Genomic DNA, 26,962 nt, shown 5'->3' with positions numbered 1-26,962 from the left:
ACTCATGGTTTCGTCCAAGGTTATAAAGGGAGGAGCGGACTGACTGTCTCCAGTTCCTTCTCCACTGCAAATCAACAGATCTGCAGCAGAGAGGAAGGAGGGCAGAAAGTGGAATACAGATAGGGACCACACATCTCGAAGAACCTCCAGTTACAGATAAGTAACCTCTTCCTCGTCTTCGAGTGATAGTCCCTATTGTATTCTATTGAGGGTGACCAGCAAGCAGTACCTAAGTTGGAAGAGGGCACAAGAATGTAGATGGGAGAGATGAGTGGAGGACAGTTGCACTGAAAGAGGCATCTGTCACTGAATCTTGCACCAAGGCATAAGTAGTAGCGAAGGTGTGAACCAAACTCCATGTGGCCACTCTCAATATATCCTGAAGCGGCACGTCATAGAGGGAGACCATGGTCGCAGCATGGGCTCTTGTTGAGTTGGCCCACGCTCCGAGGGTGACTGCCGCACCTTAACTCTTTCAGCTATTGCAACAAACAGTCAGAGATCTCCTGATCGGTTTTGTCCTGTGTAAGTAGAAGGCTAAGGCCCTACGGACATCTAGGGAGTGGAGTCAATGTTACTCTTCCAAAGTGTGCCTTTTCGGGAAGAAAATAGGTAAGTGGATAGGTTGATTAATGTGAAATTGGAAGACTACCTTTGGCAGAAGTCTGCAATGCAGAGGTGAGGAAATTTTTATCAGTACAGAAAGTCGTGAAAGAAGAGCCCGCCGTCATGGCCCCAGGCTCGCCAACTTTTCCTGCTGACATGATAACCAACAAAAAACAGGCCCCCAAACTAACTATTCTATTCAAACCACTAGAACCTACCTAAAAACAATAAAAAAAATTTGTAAAAATTAACTATATACAAGGTTGCTTGAGAAAGTGTATCACAAGCAAATGGACACCAATTGTTCCAAACTGGACCGTGCGGCAGTGAGAAGGAACTGGAGATGCAGTTGGTCTGCCCCGCCCTTTATCACCTTGGATGAAACCATAAGGTCAGTTCAGGGAGCATGTGCAGTCCAATTGACACTACTACTATTAAATTCTCCAGTTCTGGATGCATGGTGGTACAGACGCAGGGTGCGCATGTGTAAACTCGCAGTGTAATACAGTAGGTACCATCACTCGAAGAACAACACAGATTTTAAAACCAAGTTTAGACTCCACAGATGGACCACAAAGTTAAACTTGGTTTCAGGTAAGATACAGCACTAACAAAACATCTGATATAGAAATGAACTCCTGTTATGAACTTTTCCATTTTCCTTCTGATTGCTCCAAGAATGTAAATTTATCCCTGAAGGATGGTTGGTCATTGGTTATGAAAGCATGTGTCCCAGCAACCATGGGGGTTTGAAACAGCAGTTCTGAAACTGTGGGTCAGGACCCCAAGTGGGTTGCAACCCCCTTTGAATGGGGTCACCAGGGCTGGCTCAGACTTGCTGGGGCCCGTGGCTGAAGCCTGAGCCCCACTGCCCAAGGCCAAAGCCTGTGGGCTTCAGCCCTGGGCGGCAGGGCTCAGGTTGCAGGCCCCATGCCTGGGGCTTGATCTTCAGCTTTGGCCCCCCTGCCCAGAGCAGTGGGGCTTGTGCTTTGCCCCCGTCCCCCCCCACGGCAGTGGGGCTTGGGTGGACTCAGGCTTCGGTCCCTCCTGCTGGGGTTGTGAAGTCATTTTTGTTGTCAGAAGGGGGTTGCGGTGCCATGAAGTTTGAGAGCCCCCGGTTTAAAAGTTCAGACAGCAAAATATGGTGGAATGCCTTCTGGATTCCAAAATAGAATCCTCATACAAATAGCATTTTGTGATTAAAATCTCCCTCAATTGCCAGGCTGTCAGTTGTAAGCTGGACAGAACTGGTGAAAAAGAGGTCTTTGTTGCAGCACATACTGCCTGATGTGGAAAGACAGAGGCAAATGAGACAGCCATCTGACCAGGCTAGGTTAGTGTGGCATCATATGGCAGCACAGCACTTTTAACTTCAGATATTATTTGCATTAGAAGTGACAGAAAACAAAGCACTTGTCCTGTAGTAGGAATAGAGAAGTCAACTGCTAGAGCAGGGATGGGCAAACTACGGCCCGTGAGCTGCACCACGTGGCTCGGACCCGCTCTGGTGCTTCAGCCGGGGCGCTGGGTTGGGGCCGCACCATGCGGCTCCTGGAAACCGTGGCATGGCCCCGCTCCGGCTCCTATGAGCTCCAATGGGAGCTGCAGGGGTGGTGCCAATGGATGGAGCAGCGTACAGAGCTGCCTAGCTGCGCAGGAGCCAGAGACGAGACATGCCACTGCTTCCGGGAGCCGCTTCAGGTAAGTGCTGCTCGGAGCCTGCAACCCCTGAGCCTTTCCCCATACCCCAATCCTCTGCCCCAGCCCATATCCCCCTCCTGCTCTCCAAACCCCTCAAATCCCAGCCCAGAGCACACTCCTGCACCCCAAACCTCTCATATCCAGCCCCACATCCCCAGCTGGAACCTGCACCCCTTCCTGCACCGCTGCCCAGCCCTGAGCCTCCTCCCACCCTCCGAACTTCTCAGTCCCAGCCCAGAGCACCCTCCTACACCCCAAACTCCTCATCCCCAGCCCCATCCTAGAGCCTGCACCCCCTCCCACACCCCAACCCCAATTTTATGAGCATTCATGGTCTGCCATATAATTTCTATTCCCCGATGTGGCCCTCAGGCCAAAAAGTTGCCCACCCCATGCTAGAGCCTGCCTAGTTCTTGGAAATTAGAAAAAAGATGCTAACAAGCTGATTGTGCTTGTTGCTGCTTTTATTTTCAAGCACAAGATCTAGGGGGATGAGAATATTTTGCTAGTGACAGAAATGGGGCATTCAGCTACAGGATCTATGTTTGATTAATTTTTCCCCCTCTCTGTGTAGTTATCACCCTATTGTCCTTTCAAACTTTAACAACAAGAATCTCTCATTATATTTGAAAGAGAACATTTTCCTCAGGGTTAATCGAGAATCTGGTTGTCTTTTTTTAGATCCTCACAAGGTATTTCTCAAGGGAAAAAAATTATCGTTAGACTAACTATAAAAGTTTCTCAATCAGAGTTCCTCAGCACTTGTATGCAGGACATACAGGACCATTAATTGAACAATTCCTTATTTTTTACCTTATGGCCAAAAATATATGCATTTTAGCAGGGCTTTGGAGCTGTGCTCCGGCTCCAGGTAAAAACCTGCAGTTCCACTACTCCAGAGCTGCTCCACACTCCAGCTCCGGGCTCCACTGTAAAGCCCTGCATTTTAGGATCTTTATGAGAGCATTAGTTAAAAAAATTTATCCCAAAAGGTAGAATGGCTATCCTGCCAGAGAAATGGCCAGGTCTGTCTTCTAACCAGGCACTGACATTCTGTCTGAGGTATTAGCAAAGAATTGGGTAGTGTGTTGAAGGATCTCTCTTTGCTGTATCCCTCAGAATAGAGTTGGCCCAAACACATTGCTTAGGGTTGTCATGAGAATCAGATTTGGCTGAGATCATCAGGCTTTGGCCTAAATACCTAGTTGGGTTTGTATATTATCATGCCATCATAATACAGAGGGACTAGGCTGTTAGGTAGAGTCATCTGCTGTTGAGTGCATGAATGAAATCTCTTATCTGCCTTTAGTGAGAGGACAACTCATGTTTAAGGACTGAGGGAGATGCATCTTGAATGGAAAATGAAATGTTTCCATAACTACAGTTATACCACAATCAGAAAAGTTGTAATTTGATATTTGTTAATAAGATTCTACTTTTAGCATTTTGCATTCATTCCTCAATCCTCCTCAAAACTCAGTATCAATATTCCTATACCCCTAAAAATATTATAAATGAAATCTATTCGGCTGCCTTATTTACAATAGTTAGATGGTATTTATTATTTCTATTCCAATATTTTTTATGCACAACGAATAATGACAATGCTCCACATCTGAAAAAGATAAGTACTGATTTAAAAAGCAGCGTACCTGGAGATAACAGGTGACTTGCTTCCATTCACTGTGTTTGTTCTTTCCCAAGGTTTCCTTGTTAGTTCTTTAGATATATAAATAAAATCGTTAGAGACACTAGTTTTCATATTCATTCATCACTAACAATGCATATGAAGTAACTTCAGGTAGCTATGGACTTAAGATACTTAACTTTTACCATCTTGCATTAATTCTTCAAAATTAAACCACCACCTGGAAAACTATTATCTTTTATTTTTTTTTTGATCAGTTACACTGTGTGTAGTGCAGGTAGCACCTAACTGTTTTACTTTGTCTTTGTACAGTACATTGTGCAAGAGAGCCATAAGATCGGCTGGGGCTTTCAAGTGTTACTCCAACAATCACCTCTTTAGATTCATTGTATTCATATTATGTTGAAAGCTAGTCTCATATATACTCAAGTTCTGTGCTCCATCTAGTGGAGTATGTTTTCAGTTCTATTAGAAATTCTCTCCAAGAAGTTTTGGCTCACTACCTTGAGTCACCTACAGCACTCTAGAGACAAATAAGGGTACATGATCATGGGCAATGAAATGCACTTCTGTCTAACAGTTAAGGATGACTGCATAAATCACTGGCAGGGTACAGCCAAGGATTAGCTATTAGTGATTAACTGCAACAAATAAAAGTCCATTACTCTGTCTAGAGTCCTGTTGTGGTTATTATATATCAGAGGAGCAGCCATGCTGCAGAGATATTAGAGATATACACTTCATTAATATAAGTTTAGAGATATTAGTATACAAGTATACTTTGTCAGGGTACAGTAATAACTGCCAATAGTCCAGGTCTGACCACAGTAGTCTCTCTCCGCCCCCCCATCCCCACCCCTGACAGTGTCCTGTGATTGTTGTCAGGCAATTTGCTTGATAGCCACCTTCTCTGTTCCCTGCCAGTTGCCTCTTACTCCCACACACTCAACTCAGTGGGTCCCTGCACTGAGATGGGAGTTCTGGGGCAAGTTCTCTTGGTGTAGGTCACCTGCTCTTCCCCAGTTGTATGAGATGCTTGCACTACTACTGGATAGCAACAGAGACTTAGCCATTCAATGGCAGAATACATGAGGTTTTGATGATGATATAAAAACCAGATGGCAAATTCAGTAGTCTACATTTACAGCTTTGTCCCCACATAATACTATTATATCAATGACTGCCTATCCTGCAAACACATTGCCATTAGCTTCTGTTAATTTTTACAACTTTGAATCCAGTTCAAGTGTTTGCATCATGTGATGTTTTACATTTAGCTGTGTATGGTAAATGCCAGACAACAAACCTATTTAAAAACCACTTGACTTTGTTCACCTCAACTTTGTTCAAAGAGTGTGTACTATTTATATTAAGGCTATCAGTGGATTTGTGCACAGTAACATAAGAGAAAATAGTAAAGACTAACCATAAATGGGGATAATTTGAGCTTTAGACAAATTATTACCAACGAATAAAAACAAGATTTATTTTTAACTACTGATCATACTAAGATACTTATGTTATTTCATTTTCATGACAACACACTCAGGATCATGAATTCTGATACCATAACAAAACAGTTTTTATATAAAACTTCAGCACTAGCACTTAAAGGGAATTTTGAAAAGTTAAAGTGCACTTCACAGATTTATACTACTTACCAGGTGTGCTTGTTGAAGAAGGCTTGGAAGTTGAAGGCTCTGATTCTTCCTGATTAAAATGAGGTGAAAAAGCTTTAGAATCCTGAAAATCTGGTCAGATTGATGTAAAGTTGTTTAATGGAATTGTTTATATATTTATAGTTAAATCTTTTTCAGGCAGTTAATGAGCTCTGTTCACATAAAATCTCACTAGAAAGTACAGAAGAAATTTGTAAGAACTAAACTGAATGTTTAAGACAACCCCATTGTACTTGTACCCTTTGGAAAAAAATGGAGGTTATATTTTTCCATTAAGACAAGCTGTAAATGATTTGTAATTTGAACCACTAGAATAGCTTTCTTGTATGGCCTGGTATTAAATAATTAAAAGCCAGAAAAATAATGATCAATTTACAGTTTTATCCTCTTTCTGCTCTGGTTCTGTTGATCCCTTTTCAGCAATTCTTCTCCTAAAAGACAGAAACGTGAGTTAAGAATGAAAGGGAGATGGCTAAAGTTATCAAAGTTATAGATACAAAATGGAAAATATTTGTTTAGTAATGTTACACGACTTGAAATCTAGATCAACTTAAAAACAGTAAAAAGCAGTTTCAAGTATACACTTTCCACTGAGTCTTCTAGCCAACATCGGTGGTTTTGCAATCACATTTTCCTATTTAAAATGTTGGTTTTTGCTCCCACCCTGCTGAGCAAAAGTCACACGCAGAGGAAACTAGCTACTTGACTATTCATGAGTGAAAATAAAGTTGACTGTACACAAAGTGCTATGAAACACACAAAGGAAAAATATTTCTGTAAATTTTTCAGTTGTAGATTACAATAGTAGGTACATTCTATGACAGAGGTATGATTTTTAAGTTCACAGTATCCCTTTAAGATTACTGTGAAACTATCATACTATCTACAGCTGTATAAGAATACAATTATTTGTTTACCTCCTGGCCAGCAGAGCGCTCATTTCTTCCATTAATCCACTGCCTCCCAAGGGAAGTGGTCCATTTCCACGAACACTGTCTGTTTTAGATAAAGCTCCTCCACTTGAACTAGAGGACTCTTCACTCTTTATGATAGTACACAAAAATAATAGTATATTTGAGAACTATTTATTAAAAATCATGATTTTACATTCATGCAGAAAAACACTAATGTAACATACTACAAAAATCACCTGAGCATAAAATACAGATTCAATGAATACATCTAAGAACTCTGCTTTAATTAGTCAAATTGCTCTTTGGGTAGACCTATTCCTGCTACTCAAGTTATTAATGTGTTAGTAGAAATTATTCCAAAGTTACCCTCATAGAATTTAGAAGTGTAAGTCACAGACAAATCCAGATTTACATTTACCCGTGACACTTTCCTAAGTTTGGCTCCAGCGAGTGCAGCTGCTAGTCCAGTTAAAGGGCGACTGTCTTCAGACATAGATCCCATAGAAAATCCAGAGGTAGGGAGAGGAGGGGCAGGAGGTGGAGGAGGAACAGGAGGAAGAACTTGGCTAGGAAGAGGCGGCGGTGGCGGTGGCCCTGAGGGTGGAAGTGGAGGTGGTGGTGGAGGACCTGGGGGAGGTGGGATTGCTGCTGAAGACTGGGCTGGGCCAGGTGGTAGTGGAGGTGGGGGTGGAGGTGCAGGTGGTCCTTGGATGACACCTATTTGAAACGAAAAACAACATTAAGAATTAAGACTAGCTGGATTTTAGTTCCATTGAAATAAGGGCTTTTCTTCTTAGTACATACTAAGACAAAAAAACAGTCTTCCTAAATTAACTAGAAAAATATTGTGTCTTGTTAAAAACACAGGAAAAATAATCCACCTTGGGGGAAAACAAGTTTTTTAAAATACATTAATGAGCATTATATTGTACATAATGCTGTAGAAGAGAAGAGGTTAGCCAAGAGAATCCTTAGACATGCAACACAATGACACCAGTCAGTCTTTTCACTATAACAAAAGAACGGCTACATAAACAGAAAAGTGGGCAGAATTTTAAAAGAAAACCGATAAGGAACAACACAAGCACTAAAAATTATAAGAGAAAAACACTCCACCTGATAACTCAGAATGGGTCTTGGCTCAAATGCAAACCTAAAATGGAATGTTACTTTGCAAACAGGTGCTCCCACTCCACCCAAACATTTAAACAAACCTTTTAAAAGTTATTGTTAAACTGAAAGTTCAAAAACTTGATTTCTAGACTTACATAGATACATCTTATCTGTAAATATTTCAGAACTCAACTCTAATTATTAAATACAAAATACATTAGTGAGTTAGAGAATTGTTATTCTTGTAAAATAATGTTTATAGGGAGAGCAACTGTTTTTAATTTTGTGAAAAAAAATACATTTCATACGACTCCTTTAATTCTCTAAATTCAGAATGATATGCAGTATGTTTTGAAGAAGAGCATTGTTTAAGTATTACTACAAACGCAAAAAGAGTTTATTCCATGAGCACAAACAAGCAACTATATATGAAACTGTAACTTTTTTTTAAAAACTTTTTCTGATTATAAAACGCCTTAATAAATTATTGGAGTGGAAGATCATCATCCAACTTAATAAATTTAAGAGCTTGACTTCACGTAAAAGTTGCACCGCTATAGCTTAAATTAGTATTTAGTTTAACTGGTGCAGACATATGCATGGATACTCAAATCTTTTTAATCCTTGTTTATGTCAACTTAAAACCTATTGATTGTTGACTTGAATTATTTTAAACAAGGTTTATATCAAATTAAGAGCATGCATAGGCTTTTGCATCACTGTAACTAGAATTTAGAACTAATTGTAGCTAAACTGGTGTGACTATGTCAGGGGCAGGCAAACTATGGCCTGGGGGCCACATCCGGCCCTTCAGAGCAGGGTCGGGGGCTTGCCCCGCTCTGCGTGTGCCGTGATTCTGCGCAGCTCCTGGAAGCAGCAGCATGTCCCTCATCCGGCTCCTATATATATGGGCAGCCGGGGGGCTTCACATGCTGCCCCTGCCCCCAAACACTGCCTCCGCAGCTCCCATTGGCTGGGAACCATGGCCAATGGGAGCTGCAGGGGTGGCGCCTGTGGATGGAGCAGCGGGCAGAGCCGCCTGGCCATGCCTCTGCATAGGAGTCAGAGAAGGGTCATGCTGCTGCTTCTGGGAGCTGTTTGAGGTAAGCACCATCCAGAGCCTGCACCCCTGACCCCTTCCTGCGGCCTACCCCCTGCCCCAGCCCTGATCCCCTCCCACCCTCTGAACCCCACGGTCCCAGCCCGGAGCACCCTCCTGCACCTCAAACTCCTCATCCCCAGCCCCACCTCAGAGACTGCACCCCTCCACACACCCCTACCCCCCGGCCCAACCCAGAGCCCCCTATCGCACCCTGAACTCCTCATTTCTGGCCCAACCCCAGAGCCCGTACCCCCAGCTGGAGCCCTCACTCCCTCCCACAACCCAACCCTCAATTTCGTGAGCATTCATGGCCTGCCACACAATTTCCATACCAAGATGTGGCCCTCGGGCCAAAAAGTTTGCCCACCCCTGCTCTATGTGTAGATCTGGTCTAGCACATGAGTGTGTGTATTCACAAATTCACACAATCCAGATAATTACATATACACAGCTAATACTTGAACTACCTCATAAGTATCAGTAAATGGTTCAGATTACTTTTCACCAAGACCAACTCACACATTCAAAGCTCCATCATATGCTCCCTTGGTTCACAGTGAAATTAGGAATTTACTACTACTACTACCTAGTTTTAGGGAATTCTAAATAAACTAATGATGCAGAATTCATCAAATAATCACGACTCAAATGGTTTTGAAAAAGATCCAATGATTCTAGATATGTATTTTATATCTTTCACAGAGCATATTATCCCAACTCTTCTCTTCAGAGCTTTATAATATCCCCTATGATCCCTTCAAAAACTGTATTTTGTTGCAGTATTAAGATCACTGCAATTTTCAAAATTATTTTATTAATTTAAGACAATTATGGGTTTTGATGCAAACTGGTTTGGGTGCATTCCTGATTAGTTAATTAGTAGCAATAACAGAAAGCCTTACCCTGCTGAGTCGGAGGTTCAATCAGCTGAGAGGCTGCCTGCAAGACTGGCTCAGAAGCAGAGGAGTCTCCCAGCACAGAGTTTAGAGGGTTCTCAACAGAGGCAGGGGTAGCTGCAGAGGGAGAAGGGAGAACACTAGGCTTGGATGAGGGAGTTGAGGCATTAGGGGAGCTAGGAGAAGGCGAAGTTTGAGGTCCAGAGAGTGAGATAGGTGGAAAGGAAGGCAGTGGTGGCGGCGTTTGACCTGAGGTAGAAGGTGAAGGAACTGGGTAAGTTACAGACTCAGGAAGCCCATTGGGAGGAGTAGGAGACTGGGGCATTTGGGACACAGAACTAGAAGCAGAAATTGGCAGGACAGGTCTTGGACCAGTAGCTTTGCCTGGTGGGCTGCTGATCATTACTGGAGGAGATGGGGGAAGTGGTGCAAAACTGGGAGCAGACCAGACAATGGACTTTGTATTTGGAGGTAAAGAAGTTGGGGCATTCACAGGAGAAGGTGGTCGAGAATTTTTGTTCAGAGGACGAGGAACTGTAGCATAATGGGGAAGAACAGGGTGGAAGGCGGAGCCTAAAGATGTAGCAAAACGTGATGCGGAATGCCTTAGTGGCGGTGTAGGGGGAGTGGAAGTCGGTGGTGCAGTAGTCACTATAGCGTAATCCGGAGTGGAATCTGACCCTGGTGCTGATATTGCTTTTGCATATGATGGAGGAGGTGCTGAAGGAGGCTGGCAACTGGAGTATTCAGGAAGTGGTGTGCTATACAGGGAGTTGTCGAAAGATGAAGCTGGACAGAAGATGGAAAGCAGCAGCAAAGGCAGGATAAAAAAGGAGAGAGAAAAAGGGAGCTAATGAAGCAACAAAATCAGCATTCAAACAAAATGTATAAATGTAGACAATAGTTAGTACCAGAGGATTAGGCACAAGTGAAAATACTGCTAGGAAAGTTTTATATACTATAAAAATCTACTTTTTAATTTCACCAACTATTTTTGTGCCAACATTTGAATTTACAAGCACATTCTGGAAATCTAAAGAAATATGGCATAAGTTCTCAAATTCCATTAGTGAGATAGATTAGGCAACGTGATTCATTAATTGGTCCTTCCATATTATCTTCATCTTTGATTGTTTGCAACTCAAGTGTAGTGATCTTAACATTCATTCTAATTTCACCAATAAAACTAACATATAGGCAGTAAGTTAACTTGATTCTTCCCCTCCCCAGAATAGGGAGATCACTCCATACAAGATTAAAAATATTCAAAGTGTAACACAAATAAATCAATACTTTCTTCTCAAGCAATTTGTTTTACATTAGATGGTTTAGTTTCACCAGCAGTTGATTTCTCACATGCATTAAGTTAAGTAATTAAGAAATGCTTAACTACATGTATCATTACATTACAAAATTCAGAAAACGAAGTTAGCTCCTCGTTTATCTTTGGATCCTAGCTTGCTGCAGATAGTTTACTACAGGTTATATCTACTGGTACATCAAAAACTGATATCTTAATATAAACCATATCAATCGATAAATAAGAAATAAGACTCTTGGTGGGATATCTGCCTTGCAATGTTACCAAGCTGGCTTACGCATGTGCACACCTCTGGAGTGTACAGATTCTCTTAAGCCAATGGTGTCATTATCAGAATACATAAGAATGTATATGGTCTTGCTTAATTGATCAAAGGAGACTAGAAAGTATTAAGGAATCTTCAAATGGTCATGTCTTCGGGTGCCAACAAATTCAAAAACCTTTTGTGCAATTAGAAAATACAGTAAACAATAAGCACCATTTACACGTTTTATTTCAGTTATTGGAAATTATGACAATTCTAGAGAAAAGGATGTTCTCCTGAGGTCAGGCATCCAGAATTATAATAGTTAAAAAAAAGAAGTTAATCCCAGAAAAATCAAGATATGTGATTGAGAAACGGGTTTTGCCTTCACATAAATACTTACTGTCAACTCTGCCCTGTCCCACTCCATTGACTAAACACAAACAATCAAGCAAGTACTTGAATACGTTCAGTTTTGAAATTCTTACCAGCATTTGAAATTCTTCTCTCTCTCTCCCACTCCAGTTGTTCCCTTTCTAATTGTTCCTGCCGTTCTCTTTCTTGTCTTTCCCGTTCAAGTCTCTCTCGATCTTGCCTCTCTCTTTCCTGTCTCTCCCTTTCAAGGCGTTCCTGCCGTTCCCTTTCTTGCCGCTCTCTCTCCAACTGCTCCTGTTCTAGTCGCTCTCTCTCAAGTCTTTCCCTTTCTAGTCTCTCTCTCTCCAGCCTCTCCCGTTCCATTCTCTCACGATCCAGTCTCTCCCGTTCAAGCTCCTTCTGCCGTTGCTGCTCTTGCAACTGTCTGCAATAGAGAAAACAAGGGAAAGGTTAAACTGAAGAAAAGATGCAGGAGTACTATAAAGTAACAAAATATGTGCAAATTTGCTTTGTCATTGAAGTTTTTTGTGAGTTCACTTGCCTAAGGATGCTGTTGTAAACTGTCTTGACTAAGATAAAAAGGTGTTTTTTAGAACATGTTGGCTAGCGTGCTAAATCTATAGTAATAGCTGATGTTTTACACATGCTTAAGTACAACTTGTCTTGTCCACGTTAGTTTTAGAATGAAAATGAGTGCCAGCTAACACATTCTAAAACACCTTTTTTCCTAGTTAAGATAAGTCGTTAACGACTGCACTCAGTGTTCCATTTTACAATAATTAACTTTGTTTGCTGGCTAAATTTTTCCGAGCTCTTAGTTAAGTTCTGTGTCCATATTTGTTCAGATCTCTCAAGTTCTGGACAATGTTTTTTTAAATCAAAAACAGATTAATGAAAATTTCCTGTTAGAGTCTAATAAGACCAAAAAAGCCTTGGATTTCATTCAAATGTTTAAGAAAATATTACAATAGCACGCTGAGACATACAAATAAGATGACTTATGATGGGATTAAAATTCCACACTATTAAGATTAGAAGGCAGGGATTGCTTTGAGGTGATCCAGAATGAAATTCGATGAAGATGAATCAGTGATGGTGCTGTGATACATTAAGATGGTTGAGTCTTTGCTGTTCTTTATTTGGTCAGTCAGGACTGCTAATTGGAATTTGCACTTCACAGCACTAGAACACTTTCTGAAGTAATATTTTTGCTGTCAATTTAACCAACTATGCTGCAATGACAGCCTGGTACCTCACTGAAATAAGAGGTGTAGAAAAGTCTGACCCTGACATATGGGAGGAATTTCAAAAAGGAAACTGGATTGTTAAAAGCTCCCTTCTGTACAGTTGGCTCAAATAAAGCCCTAGAACCTGAAAACAGAGCAATGAAATTCGTTGGGGGGCATAACAGCACCTAAGTGTTCTTTCCAGGTTTTTCCTGACAACCTCAGAACTCCATCGAATTTCGAATGAAACATTAAGCACATCCAGGATGACTTCTCCAGAAGTAACCAAGCACCATCTAGGCTCATTAGGTGCCGTTAAATGCTAAGAAGGGGTTTACTCATACTGGTAACCTATTCGCGTGTGATGGACTGGAACTCATTAATATAATGACAGAAGCAGTCTTTAGTGATGAGCTAGCTAAAGATGTCAGTCGAATGGATACTCTGGGTCATGACTTATATGAAGCCTTCAAACCCTACAGAATTATCCAAGGCTCTGTCAATCTATGGGCTCCAATCAAGAAGAACAGACTAAAACTGTACTCGAATGCAAACACGTCAGAGTGAAAATGGCAGGAACTATTACAGAGCTAGCCCCAGACAGGTCATTGTTTGCTCATCTCCTGGTTATGTCCAGACCTCAGAGTGATGTTGAACTAGGTGAGATTTTGGGGAAGTACAAGTGCTTTGTGGCACCACAACTGATGTTTGAATGCAATGGAATAGTTCAAATGTGCCAGGCAAAAAACAAACTAATGCACATCTTGCATGATCTTCCTACACCAGCATCTACCGGCAACATGACCAGTACCTTATGCCTGCGAAGGCCTTTCAGCATAGCAATCATAGATGGTATGAATGAGGTACAAACTCTTGACAAACCAGAAACTATTAACTCCTGCTGAGATATGGCTGAACCCTTCATGATGAGGCTACAGAGAAAATACTGAATATATGACTAATTCCACCTCGTGTTTTACATGTATGCAATGGAATTGATTAAAAATATTACCAGAGAGAAGAGACTCAATGGCATTGTACTTATCCAAACCAAAATAACTGACTCCACAAATATCTCCATACTTGTCTCATACTTGCACAAAGGACAAGTTAACCACATACCTTGCAGGAAAAATGCTTCAACATGCAAGGGATTGCCTGAAGAATTCTGTCATCGCATGGAGTAATGAAGCTGCTGCCTTGCACTGTTCAATGGAGTTTCTTCGTAGTACTCATGAGGAAGCGGACACTAAAATTATCTTGCATGCCAATGCAATCAATGCCACAGAGAGATGCTACTGAACTCTGGATTTTTGCATAGACAGATGTTCTAGTGCTCTCTGTGAGACTGTACCCAAGATTTCCACAAGATTCTGTTTTTATGCCTGCAGCTGGGTAACAGACTCACCATATATCTCTGAGATGCGTTCTTATCACTCAGATCATTAAAAGCCACCAAACCTTTTCAAGATGTGATACTACTGGAAGATTGGATGGAAAGACCAATTTGATTCAGTCTTTGAAGACTCTGTCCCTCAATATGAAGAAGCCATGAATGGCTGAGAGGGTCGCTGACGAAGTCATGCACTAGAGGAGTCCAAATGCCAAGTTTACCATATGAAGACCAACATTACAACACTTGCAGAGTTATACTGGAGGAAGTGTTCCAGGAAGCTGACAAATGGAGAAAAATTGCCACAGACAAAGAATGCATTTATATCTGCTATTGAGAAGGCAAATTATCAAGCAATGGAATGGGTCTGGGATGAGCTAGCACATCCAAAACTACGCTCTTCTATCAATCTTGGAGGATGGACTGATCACACCAGTTGCGAGAGAAATATTACCTGCTCCAGAATCAATCCTTCAGCTAATCAAATACTTGTGTGCAAAACCACCTTGCAAATGATTGGCCAGCAGCCTGCCTTGTATGGAGATATGTGAATGCAGCATGGATGAAAATCAGTGTGACAATGTGTCTAGCGGTGGTGCCCTAGTAGAGATAACACCGATAATGACTTTGATAAATAAATGTTTTCAGCCCTACACGTCACGGCTAATTTCCCCATCATTAGCCAATGTGGGTGATATTTTTATGTAAGCAATGCATCCCTATGTTGAAGTATAATTTTTAAAAGTTGATTTTTAAACATTTTTCTCAAATATATATCTACACACTTGGCTTGTCATGTTTGGTGTCATTGTTTGTGGGAGAAAGGGCTTTTGAATGATCCCTAGCTTGACCTATTTCCAACAACACCGTATTATCAACATTTCCACCAACTGGAGGACCTGGAGCTAGAAGCCAAGAGTGGAGGGGGGCAGTGAGTTCCCACCACCACACTGCAGAGGGTGACACCACTGAAATTATGATTCTGTTGATTTTTATAAATCAAATGCTACCTTCCTTACTTTTCTCTCACTAATTTGCCCATGGAATGAGATTTTACTATATTATGCGCCCAGACTATTTCATCACCATTTTCTTTTCCGAGTCTAAGGGTGTAGGCCTCCAGTCATACTCTAAAACATTAGTTTCCCGTGGCCACACAAACTACTGTAACAATTGCTGTTCATACCTAGTTTCTTTTGACTCGGGGGAAATTCTAATCTACATTTCCAGGGAAGAAAGACGTGTGCAGTATTTTTTCCCCCTCTGTAATAATCATTAAATCAGACCATTCATGTCACTATTAAATAATTACTTAATAATAATTTAGTTATTCTCTTAGGACTTTTTACTCTGTTGAAATATTACAGAAATGTTAAAACTGTGCCACAAATGCTATCTTACAACCAGAAGTTAATTACAGCATCACTAGGACAAAATTATTCTAATTAAATTTTAAAATGCAGGTTACTAGAAAACTAATATCTGATTGGCACTGAAAAGTCAAGATGGTGTACTGTAAAACTGAATGATCTGCATTGCCTAGTAATACAAGCATTTAGACCTGGGGTCGGCAACCTATGGCACGCGTGCCAAAGACAGCACGTGAGCCGATTTTTAATGGTACGCTGCTGCCTGCCGGAGTCCCGCGGAGGCAAGGGGCAGAAGTGTGCTCCTGGAAGCTCCCCTGCCTCTTTGAGCAGTGTGCTGGGTTCCTGCCCCTCCTCCTCTCCATCCCTCCCTCCTTGCCAGCCGATCAGCTGATGGCCCTTGCGAGGGAGGAGCGGAGTCAGAGAAGCGGGGGCAGGGCCTTGGGGAAGGGGAGGTTGGAAGGGGGCATTTCCCCTCCAGCCCCCTGCCATGAGCACCCCACGACCCCAGCCCACACCCCAAGCCCTCTGCCTTATCCCCCCTCACACGCACCCAGCCTTCTGCCCTGAGCCCTGCACACCCCCCAGGCCTCTGCCCTGAGCCCTGAACCTCCCTCACACACACCCAGCCCTCTGCTTGACTCCTTCACCCCCGCCATGACCCCAGCCCTGACTCTGGAACCCCCCATACCCAGCCCCTCCACACCCCATGCACCCCCCACATCCGCCCCCCACCCTGAGCACCAAACGGGAGCTCCAGCATCCCCACACACACACACACTCCCACCTGCACCCCTCGCACCAAATGGGAGCTGCCCAGGTAAGTGCTCCACACCCAGACCTCCTGCCCCAACCCTGAGCCCCTTCCCTCATTCTAGCTCCTGGCCAGACCCTTCACCCCCTGCCCTGTGCTCAGTGCACTCCCACCCTAAGCTCAGTGTAGAGAGAGAGGAAGAGAATGGGTCAGAACCAGGGAGAAGGTAAGTACCCACTGTATGTGGACAGGGCCGGGACCCCAGACTGGCAACAGGCTGAGAGGGTCTGGCAGCCAGGATACCCGCTGGCAGGAGCCAGTGGTTGGAACCCCTGAGTGGCAGCGGGCTGAGCTGCTCAGCCCACTACCAGTCTGGGGTCCTGGCCCCATACAGGCCACTGCCCGTCTGGGGTTCTGGCTGCCGGCCCCTTTCCAGCCAGGGTCCCAGCCACAGGCTCCGCTCAGCCCGCTGCCAGCCTAGGTGAACGGAACCCTAGACCAGCAGCGGGCTGAGCGAGCCGGCAGCGTAAGATCAACCATTTTAATTTAATTTTAAATGAAGTTTCTTAAACATTTTGAAAACCTTGTTTATTTTACAATACAACAATAGTTTAGTTATACAATTAAACTATACAATAGTTTAGATATAGACTTATCGAGAGAGACCTTCTAAAAAACATTAAAATGAGTAACCGGCACATGAAACCTTAAATTAAAGTGAATAAATGAAGACTCGGCACACCACTTCTGAAAGGCTGCCAACCCCTGGTTTAGACATAAAAATGAGTTTATCCATTTCAAACTATCAAAACATGCCAGGTGTACTCCACAGTGTAATTATGAAAACTGTAGTTTTCAGATCTCAGTTCTATTAGTTATTTAGCTTCAAGTTACATAATACATTCGGGTGCTGAGACCTTTTTATGACCACTTTTGTGTTTTAATGAAGTATTTTAAGAAATTAAATGAATTTAAAATGAAGTTTGTGTCTCACTTCTTTTTCTTGTCCCTGCACTTGTTTAGTCAAATCAAAATCAGAGGGTAATAAAGAGGCAGCATTTTTAACTCCCAAAGCACTTGCATGCTTTCTAGTATTCAATTGCACTTATGAAATCTGTCAACGTTGCTTCTTAACTGTCCAAAGGCTAGGGGGATGGAAGGGATGGCTGAGGAATCTTGAAATACTGTAATAGGGAAGAAGGCAACATAAATAGTATAAACACTCATTGCTCTGTCATAGGTTAAAAAAACCTAAGGGGAATCTGGAAAGATGGCAAAAAAAGTTCAAAAGATATCCTACAGATGGTAACTGTGCAGAATATTACTTGCCAGCTACAGAATTATCATCTCCATAGGTCCACACACAACAGTGTGCGCTTAGAATCACCGGGAAAAACAGTGTCTGTGGGGGCCACTATTTTCTGCTCATGGATCTAAAGCAGGGGTAGGCAACCTATGGCACATGTGCCAAAGGCGGCACGCAAGTTGATTTTCAGTGGCACTCACACTGCCCGGGTCCTGGCCACCGGGCTGGGGGGCTCTGCATTTTAATTTAATTTTAAATGAAGGTTCTTAAACATTTTAAAAACCTTATTTACTTTACATATAACAATAGTTTAGTTATATATTAAAATGTATTGCTGGCACGCGAAACCTTAAATTAGAGTGAATAAATGAAGACTCGGCACACCACTTCTGAAAGGTTGCCGACTCTTGATCTAAATAGTCAGACCAGGGATTGTAAAGAGTCCCCGCTGCCCCAGCTGCTTTCCACCACCACTTCCAAGAATCCTGAGAAGAATTGTTAATAAGTGGGTAAAGAAGTTGGGAGTGTTGATTTTCAGGGGCAATATATTGTAAGAACAACAGTTATTGGTAAGCAGAGCCAGTTTGCACACAAAGAGTTGGGCCACTGCAAGCTCTCTCCCAGACATTTCTGCAGCTGACCCAGCTCCTGTACTAAGCAGCAAGACTTCTGGCTACAAGGAACAGCAGCTCAGTCACACAAAAAGCAGCATGAAACACAAAATTTCCAATACATTCTTGAAAGTGCTTGGGACAGTTTTTTGTTTCAGAAAGTTGAGGAATTAACCAGGGGGTAAAACATTTTAGACTTGATTCTGACAGGGAGAAATTGGTTGCAAATCTGAAGGTGGAAGGCAGTTTAGGTGAAAGTATTCATGAAATGGTAGATGTCATTCTAAGGAAAAGAAGGAGTGAGCAGCAGAATAAAGATAACGGACTTCAAAAAAGCAGACTAGCAAACTGTGAACTGGTAAGTAAGGTCCCATTGGAAGAAAATCTAAGGGAAAAAGGAATTATGGGGAGCTGGCAGTTTCTCAAGAAAACAACATTAAAGGCACAACTGCAAACTATTCTGATGCAAAGGAAAGACAGGAAGAACAGTAAGAGGCCACTATGGCTTCATCAGAAATGTTAAAACTGTGCCACAAATGCTATCTTACAGCCAAAAGTTAATTACACAATCACTAGGACAAAATTATTCTAATTACAATTTAAAACGTGGGTTACTAAAAAACTAATATCTGAATGGCACTGAAAATTCAAGATGGTGTATTGTGAAACTGAATGATCTGCACTGCAAACCTATCTTCAAGAATTCATGGTAAATGGGTGAAGTCCCAGAGGACTAAAGAAGGGCAGACCATAGTCTTTAAAAGGGAAAATAGAGGACCCAGGAAATTATAGACCAGTTAGTTAGCCAAACTTTGATACATGGAAAGATACTGGAACAAATTATTAAACAATCAATTTGTAAGAACCTAGAGGACAATAGGGTTATAAGGAAACGCCAGCATGGATTTGTCAAAAACAAATCATGCCAACCAACCTAATTTACTTCTTTGACAGGGTTACTGGCCTTCTAGATATGGGGAAACAGTAGATATGATATATTTTGAATTTAGCAGGGCTTTTGAGACAGTCCCAGATGACATTCATATAAGCAAACTAGGGAAATGTGGTCTAGAGAAAATGACAGCAACGAGGGTGCATAACTGGTTAAAAGATTGTACACAAAGAGCAGTTATCAATGGTTCACTGTCAAACTGGGATGCTGTATCCAGTGAAGTGCCACAGCAATTTGTCTTGGGTCTGGTACTACTCAATATTTTCATAAATGAAGGAGATAATGGAGTGAAGAGTAAGCTGAGGATATCACATCACACTTGGAGGGGTTGCAAGCACTTGAGAGGACAGGATTAGCACTCAAAACAACCTTGATCAATTAGAAAATTGGTCTGGTACACTTGGAAAGAAAAAAAATCAAATGCACAACATCATGGGGGAATAACTGGCTAGATGGTAGTACTCCTGAAAAGGATCTGAGGGTTATAGTGGATCACAAATTGAATGAGAGTCAACAATGCGATACAGTTGCCAACCAAGCTAATATTCTGGGGTGGATTAACAAGAGTGTCATATGTAAGAGACACAAGATAACTGTACCATTCTACTTAGCACTAGATGCTTCAGCTGGAGCACTGTGTCCAATTCTGAGTGTCATGCTTTAAGGAAGATGTGAACAAACTGGAAAATAAAAATGATAAAAGGTTTAGACAAAAGACTGGGCATATTTAGTCCTGACAAAAGAAGACTAAGGAGAGACCAGCTAGCAGTATTCAAATATATTAAGGGTTATTACAAAGACTATGGTGACCAATTGTTTTTCATGTCCACTGAAGGTAGGGCAAGTAACAATTGGCTTTATCTACAATAGGGGAGATTTGGGCTAGACATTAGAAAAAACTCTCTACAGGAATATAAGAATAGGTTTCCAAGGGAGGTTTCTAAGAACTGGCTGAAAACACATCTGTCAGGATGGTGTAGATTTACTATGTCCTGCGTCAGCAGTCCCTTCCAGCCTTACATTTCTATGATTCAGTAAACAAAGGAAAGTACTGCTAAGTGACTTGACCAAGGCCATTGAAGAATCCAGTGTCTATCTCAACTCCCTCTGTGGACTTGATCAAGGCAGAGTCTTTCTGCTTTAGTTCCCCCATCTGTAAAACAGATTATATTTACTTCATTAAAGGGCAGGTGTAAATATTTGTAATAGCTAAGTAATTAATATCTGAGAAGTGCTATATCTAATTGGCATTTATACCACACCCAATGTCATGGCATCTTGGTGCATCACAGAAGAGATACAAGTTAAACATGTAGATATGTTGACTCTTTCCTATCTGCTAGAATGTGTTTGAGGTTTTCAGTTTAGTTTTTTTGTTTTGACTAAAATTCACTGGGGTAAACACAAAGCCTGCCGGGGTGCAAAGAACCAAATTACTGTCTACTGTAGATAAATGACTGGATCTAGATCCTTATTCCCTTTCAATAGCAGCACACACTAAAGATCTGGTATAGGTTGCTTAGAGAAGTAGTGGAAGCCCTTCTCTCCCACCATCATATGGGTTGAAATCAGGAAAAACAAAGAACTTGGGCAAATTTAAGTTTCTCATTTACTGGTAGAATAATCTTCCCCGTCCATCTAGACTTGGAGGTCAAAAAAGTTTGTATTCTGAAATGAATGAGACATTGGACCTGTAGTATCTGTCCCAAGAGTTACTGAACGTGTCTTATCAACCTGTAGAAAGATGGTGATTATGACAATATCCCTCAGGGAACAGAAGCAGGTTTAGTAGAAGCATGCTCAATGACTTTCATGTCATCTCATCTTTTGATTCAGAAATTCTCTTGAACACTGATCAAAGGTACAGATGGCAGAGTAGGAGAAGGAAGCAGAGGTTATTTACTTTGTACAGTAACTGGAGTTCTTAGTGATGTGTGTTCTATGGGTACTCCATGTCAGAATGTGCATGTGACTGAGCACTCTGGCTCAAAGATTTTCATCAGGAGCATCTACAGGTCTGTGCCTGTGCCCTAGATAGCCTCATGCTCCAGTATGAGGGTATATTTGGGAGGGACAGGGAGACTGCCACCACTCCAGTTTCTTCTCAATCATAAAAGTCCAGCGAAAGGACTCCAAAGCAGAATGGAAGAAGGGTTATTAGTGCAACACCCATCAGGATACACTTCTTGAAGTAGAAGAGGTTACTTTGTACAGTAACTAGAATTCTTCGAGTAGTGTCCCTACAGGTGCGGTACGGACTACAGAACACACGGGAAGCCTTGCCAGCTCTGGAAGCAGCCATAAGAGCGTAGTGCTGGGAAGACATGTGCATCAAAGAGCAGGCTGCTGTCCTGTAGATGTCTGAGAGAAGTATGATTTTCAGTAGGGCTACAAACGTAGATTGAGCCCTGGTGGAAAGAGCTATCACCCTTGGAGGGGAGCAACCCCCTGAAGCTTTATAACAGGTTAAGATTCATCCCGCAAACCATTTGGAAGTTTTTTGCTTGCATCGGATGTCCTTTCAATCATTCTGCAATTGGGATGGAAAGCACCAAAAGACTTAGTCTGTTGAGATAAAAAGGCGAAAGCTCTTACATCCATCATATGGAGGTGTGTTTCTTCTCTTAAAGAGTGAAGGGAGATTCCAGTAAGGGAATCTTCTGATTAATGTGGAATTCTGAAGCAATTTTATGTAGGAAGCAAGGGTGTGAACATAGTGTCGCCTTATCACAACAACACACTGCGTACGATGGACCAGCCATCAAGGCTCCAATCTCTCCTATCCTCCTGGCTGAGGTGATGGCTACGAGAAGTGAGGTTGACAGACAAATGAAGGAGGAAACTGTTCTCCAGGAGTTCAAATGGGGCCCCCTTAGCACACTGAGAACTAAGTTGAAATCCCATGTGGGAAGAGTAAGAACAGGCCATAAATCTTGTAGCAGTTGGATGAGTGAAGACTGAAATCCCCTGGATGGGGATGGGATGGGGGCAGTTGTGATGCCAGCTAGGTTAACCATAATGGAGCTCAGTGAAAAACCTGGGGTTTTTAAATTAAGCAGGTAACTGAGAATGTGTGTCGGACAGAACTTGAGAGGAGGTATAGATTAGTGGCTGCACCAGGCCTGGAAGTGTTTCCATTTCTACAGCTAAGTTTTCCTTGCCATGGATTTGCTACTGCTAAGCAGTACTGTTCATACCTCTGGGGAGCAGTCTTGTTCTATATACCAGTCATCTAGTAGCCGTGCCTTGAGGGTGAGGAGGGCGATAGATTACAATTCCTGAATGAGGAGATTCACTGCCAGGGGAAGATGGAGAGGCAGTTGCAGAGACATGCAAACTAGTTCTGGGAAACCACATTTGTCTCAGCCACGAAGGTGAGGATGTCTACTAATTTCTCCTGTTTCCATTTGTTTAGGACCTTGAGCAGTAAAAGCAATGGGGGATAAGAGTATAGAAATACATGAGGCGAAGAATGACTAGGGCTCCCCAGTGAGTTGTGGCCATGCCCTCCCCTCGAGCAGAATCATCTGCACTTTGCACTGGATGGTGTCATAAAGAGATCTATCTTAGGATGGCCCCAAGTAAGATATAACATTTGGAATACCTTGTTGTTCAGTTCCCACTCATGATTGATGCAGAAATTCCTGCTGAGGAAGTCCAACATTGCTGAGATCCATGTGTGGTCTGATACTCACCAGTTCCATAGTTTTATAGATCTGGTGCGTAAAGACTTGGATCCTGCTCCTCCCTGCTGATTGATATAACACAATCGCTGCTCTGTTGTCCAGCATTATACTTATACCCCTAATGTGGAGTATAAAGTGCTAGCAAGTGTAACAAACCACTCTGAGCTCTAGTATGTTGATATGGAGGATTGCCTCCTAAGGGGTTCATTTGCTCCGAGCTGTGAAGTTCTGGAAGTGTGTGTACCGGTCTATAAGAGGCATCTGCAAGTGATGATCCTTGTGGGAGAATTCTGCGATAAAGGAATTCCCATGCACACCTTTTGTGGATTCTTCCACCATTTTAAAGAACTGAGCACTCTCCAGGGTACAGACATCAGCTTGTATAGACTGCGCTTATCGGGGGTGTAGTTGGTGCTCAGCAAGGTTTGAAGACACCAAGAATGTAGTCTTTCTAAGAGTGTCACAAATGTAGAGGATACCATACAGTCCAGGAGTTGCAGGCAAGCCCTTGGTGTGCTTGGTAGGGCTCTGCTATATCGCTGAAACAAGGCTGGACATTGTGCCAATCTGTCCTCAGGCACATATGCTGTGGTGGTAATGGAGTCCAGCATGGCCCCAATGAAGTCTATGCGCTGAGTGGATGAGAGGGTAGACTTTTCTGCACTGAGACAGAGGCCCAGTGAGTGGAACAGATATGGTGCTGCTTGGTTGCTCTCTCTATCTTGAGAAATGAGTGACTTTTAGGATCCAATTGTCCAGATAGGGAAAGATTATAATTTCCATCTAGCAAAGATGGGCTGTGACAGGCGAAAGATCATTGGTAAAAACCCTCAGGGCAGTGGAGAGGCCGAAGGATAGAATGCAATACTGTTTGTGGTCCCTGAACACCACAAAACATAGGAAATGTCCATGCAAGAAGTGCATACATGCTGATATAAAAATAAGCGCCCTGAAGGTCAAGGGAAACAAACCAATCTTCTGGATCCAAAGAGGGAATTATTTCTGCTAGAACTAGTATTCTGAACCGTTGACAGTGGACAGAGGTGTTCACAGACATTTGGTCCAGAATGGGGGTCTGCCACCCATTTTCCTTCAGGAACCATTTTCCAATGAAGTCTGGTAGGACAGGATTTGATCTCCTCTAGTGTTAGGAGGGATTGTACCTCTTGCCTTAGAAGACCTTTAAGAGAAATAGGGTGACCATATTTCCCTACGCTGAATACAAGACACCTGGTAAAATTACTTATATTCAAGCAAGTTCAACGACAATCAATTAGAACTATGCAGTACAAACATACAAATTAACAACAAATTGACTGAGCCCCAGTTAAAAAGAAATACTGCCTAATTAGAGTCTTATCTATTTACCTTATCATCTTTAAGGCTTTAGGGTTCACCTGTTGGAGAGGTGACACACACACACACACACACCCGTACACTTCTCTCACACAGGGTGTGTGTGGGTTGACTGACCAATCCTCCCCACCCTCCATGCCTGGCTGGGCCCTCGGGACGGACCCACCTCTCCTGGTACCTGGTGCCGCATCTTCCTGAGGCAACATGGGGGGGCACACAGGGTTACATGCCCCCCCTCCCCAGATTTCTGCTAGGGTTCACACCAGAATGTGGCCAGCAACAGCCTTTCAGCACTGTGCGGGAGGGAAGGGAGCTGCTTCCAGCCATGGGGAGGTTGAGGGTGGGGGAAGGCTTGACCTGGTCCGTCCCTTTGCAGAGCTCATCTCTTCTTCTCCCGCCCGCCCGTGGCTAGAAGTAGCTTGTCCCTTCCTGCCTGCACAGTGTTGAAAAGAAGCTAACACCTCCAGGCTGTTGCTGGCCATCAACATAACACAGCTGCCTCCTGTCCCCCAGCTACAGCACGGGCAGGAAGGGGTTAAGCCCTAAGGATGCATTGTGCACCAGGGCCCAGAGAACCTGACTGCATGGGGCTTCAGAGAAGCCAGCCAGAGAGGTGGCTCAGCAGGGGAGGGTACCTAGGGGACAGAGCAGCCCCACACTCCCTGGGGGCAGAACCCAGGGCAGGGAGGCAGGCGGGGGTGGGCAAAGAGGGTGCTAAACCCCTGCCGGGGGGGCTGCAGTGGAGACTGCAGGGTCAGGGCATGAACAGGCTGGAAATTGCTTCCCCTCTGCCACTCCAGTGCTTAGCTGAGGGGCGGAAAGGCTTCCCTGTGCCAGCGCTGTGCAGGGCTTTGGCACATGCAGGGCGCTCTGCTCCTCCTGGCCAGCGCCTCGGGTCGGAGAGTCTAGGGCTTTCCTGGGGTGCCGGCCCAGCCAGAGGCAGTGGGGGAAGGAAGGAGACTGCTGGTGAGTTGAGCACTCTGACCAGGGGCTGGTTCTCTGCACAGCGCTGGGAGTGGGAAGTACTCCACTGGAAGGGGGATATGGAGGAGCAGCAGTGCTTGGGGTGTGTGTGTGAAGGGGCAAAGTAGGGCGAGGACAGTGAGAGGGGGACCACTTAAAGGGCCGATGGGTGGGTAGCAGAGGTGACACATAACCAGCCGCCACCTGGCACCTGCCCGCACTCACCAGCCACAGCAGCTCGCAACCTGTGCCGTCTGGAAAAGGAACGGGGGTGGGGTCCTGCTGGCCGAGAGCCAGCACACAGCGAGGGCTGTGCTGAGTGATCAGCAGGTGGAGCAGGCTGGCCTCATGTGCTGCAGCTTTGCCCCACCACCAGCCTTGCACACTCACCCCCATCGTCGACCACTGGACCCCACCACTCACCGCTGGTGGGCAGGCGGCTGGTGAGCAAGGATCCGGCCAGCAGCAGGACCCGCCAGTACTGATTGTGGGGGAGACAGAAAATACAGGACAATTTGCCCTTTTTAAAAGAAAAAGTAGGGACACCTGCAAGAGGGCTTAAAAACAGGGCATCTGATCACTCTAGAAATATGGAAATAAGCATCCTGAAGATCAAGGGCCAAGAACCAGTCCCCCGGTTCCCAAGTAGGAATAACTGCTGCTTGAGTGACCGTCTTGCATTTTTAAGCCTTGATGAACTTGAGTGCTCTGAGCTCCAATATGGGTCTCTAACCTCCTTTTTTCTGGGGTATTGGAAAGTAAGGAGAGTAAAACCTTTGCCTCATACTTGCTGAGGTACTGGTTCTAGGACTCCTACATGGAGGAAGTGATCTATCTCTTGTTGCAATAAACTCTCATGAAAGAGTCCCTGAAGAGGGACGGGAAGGGTGTTGTGGGGAGGGAGGGAGGGAGGGAGGGAGGTGAAATGAATGATATCCATTATGGATGATTTCTCTCACCCATTTGTTGGATGTTATCCATCCCCATGTGCTGCGGAACAGAGCAACGCGGCATCCAAAGGGATGAAAAGGGCTGGTCAGTGTCAGGTGGCACTGGAGGGAGTGGTCTGTTGGCACCACGACCAATCTGTCAAAATTGATGTTTTGAAATGGATGGTTGGGAAGATGATGATTGTGGGCCCAATGTTTTGTGCTTTGAGAATCTAGACTCTCTCTTTTGTGGCTAATAAAAACATTGAAATTGATAGTATGTGATTTGAGGGCTGAGAACTGTATTTTCTCTTCTGTCCAGGTGTATAAATCACAAATGACCGCAGGGTAACCCTGAAGTCTTTGAGCATATGGAGAGATGCACCCATCTTTTCTGCAAACAATCTGGTGCCTTCAAAGGGAAGGTCCTCCACAGGTCATCTGGTACTTTCTTGGGGAAGCCAAACAAATGTAACCACGGGGCTTGTTGCATCACAATTGCTGTGGAGATGGATTGTGCCACGGTATCGTCTGTGTCAAGTGCTGATTAAAGTGTCGTCTTGGCCACTTCAGTTGTCCTTCGTTGATAACGGCCTTAAACTGATCTGCGTGATTCTGAAGCTGATCAATAAATGAACTGATTTTGGAATAACTGAAGTAGTTGTATTTTGCTGTTAGTGCTTGGTAATTTGCAATGTGGAATTATAGTATAGCTGAAGAATAAGCATGGCTGAAGATTAAGAATAAATAGGTTGAGGTGTTTCCAATCCCTATCATATAGGGTGGACTTCGCCTGGTGTTGACAACCTCTGGAGTTCCC

At 43.5% G+C, this 26,962-nt stretch overlaps 1 protein-coding gene across 8 annotated transcripts in view; it reads right to left on the bottom strand.

The window, feature by feature from the left end:
• Positions 1-26,962, bottom strand: part of ENAH (ENAH actin regulator) — a 173,851-nt gene that overhangs the window by 16,800 nt on the left and 130,089 nt on the right. For 4 of the 8 annotated variants that reach the window (XM_045010077.1, XM_045010079.1, XM_045010078.1 and 1 more), the window contains exons 5-11: positions 11,713-12,023; positions 9,666-10,448; positions 6,967-7,265; positions 6,552-6,676; positions 6,011-6,065; positions 5,617-5,665; positions 3,960-4,026 (exon numbers count right to left, since the gene is read on the bottom strand). In XM_045010077.1, the coding sequence (XP_044866012.1) occupies positions 3,960-4,026; positions 5,617-5,665; positions 6,011-6,065; positions 6,552-6,676; positions 6,967-7,265; positions 9,666-10,448; positions 11,713-12,023 (1,689 nt within the window). The remainder of the gene's footprint in view (positions 1-3,959; positions 4,027-5,616; positions 5,666-6,010; positions 6,066-6,551; positions 6,677-6,966; positions 7,266-9,665; positions 10,449-11,712; positions 12,024-26,962) is intronic. The other 4 variants (XM_045010081.1, XM_045010082.1, XM_045010083.1 and 1 more) reach the window with 2 other exon arrangements.

Source organism: Mauremys mutica, chromosome 3 (assembly GCF_020497125.1).
Source record: "Mauremys mutica isolate MM-2020 ecotype Southern chromosome 3, ASM2049712v1, whole genome shotgun sequence".
NCBI classification, from domain to species: domain Eukaryota; kingdom Metazoa; phylum Chordata; order Testudines; family Geoemydidae; genus Mauremys; species Mauremys mutica.
This window is presented reverse-complemented; position numbering and strand designations above follow the sequence as displayed.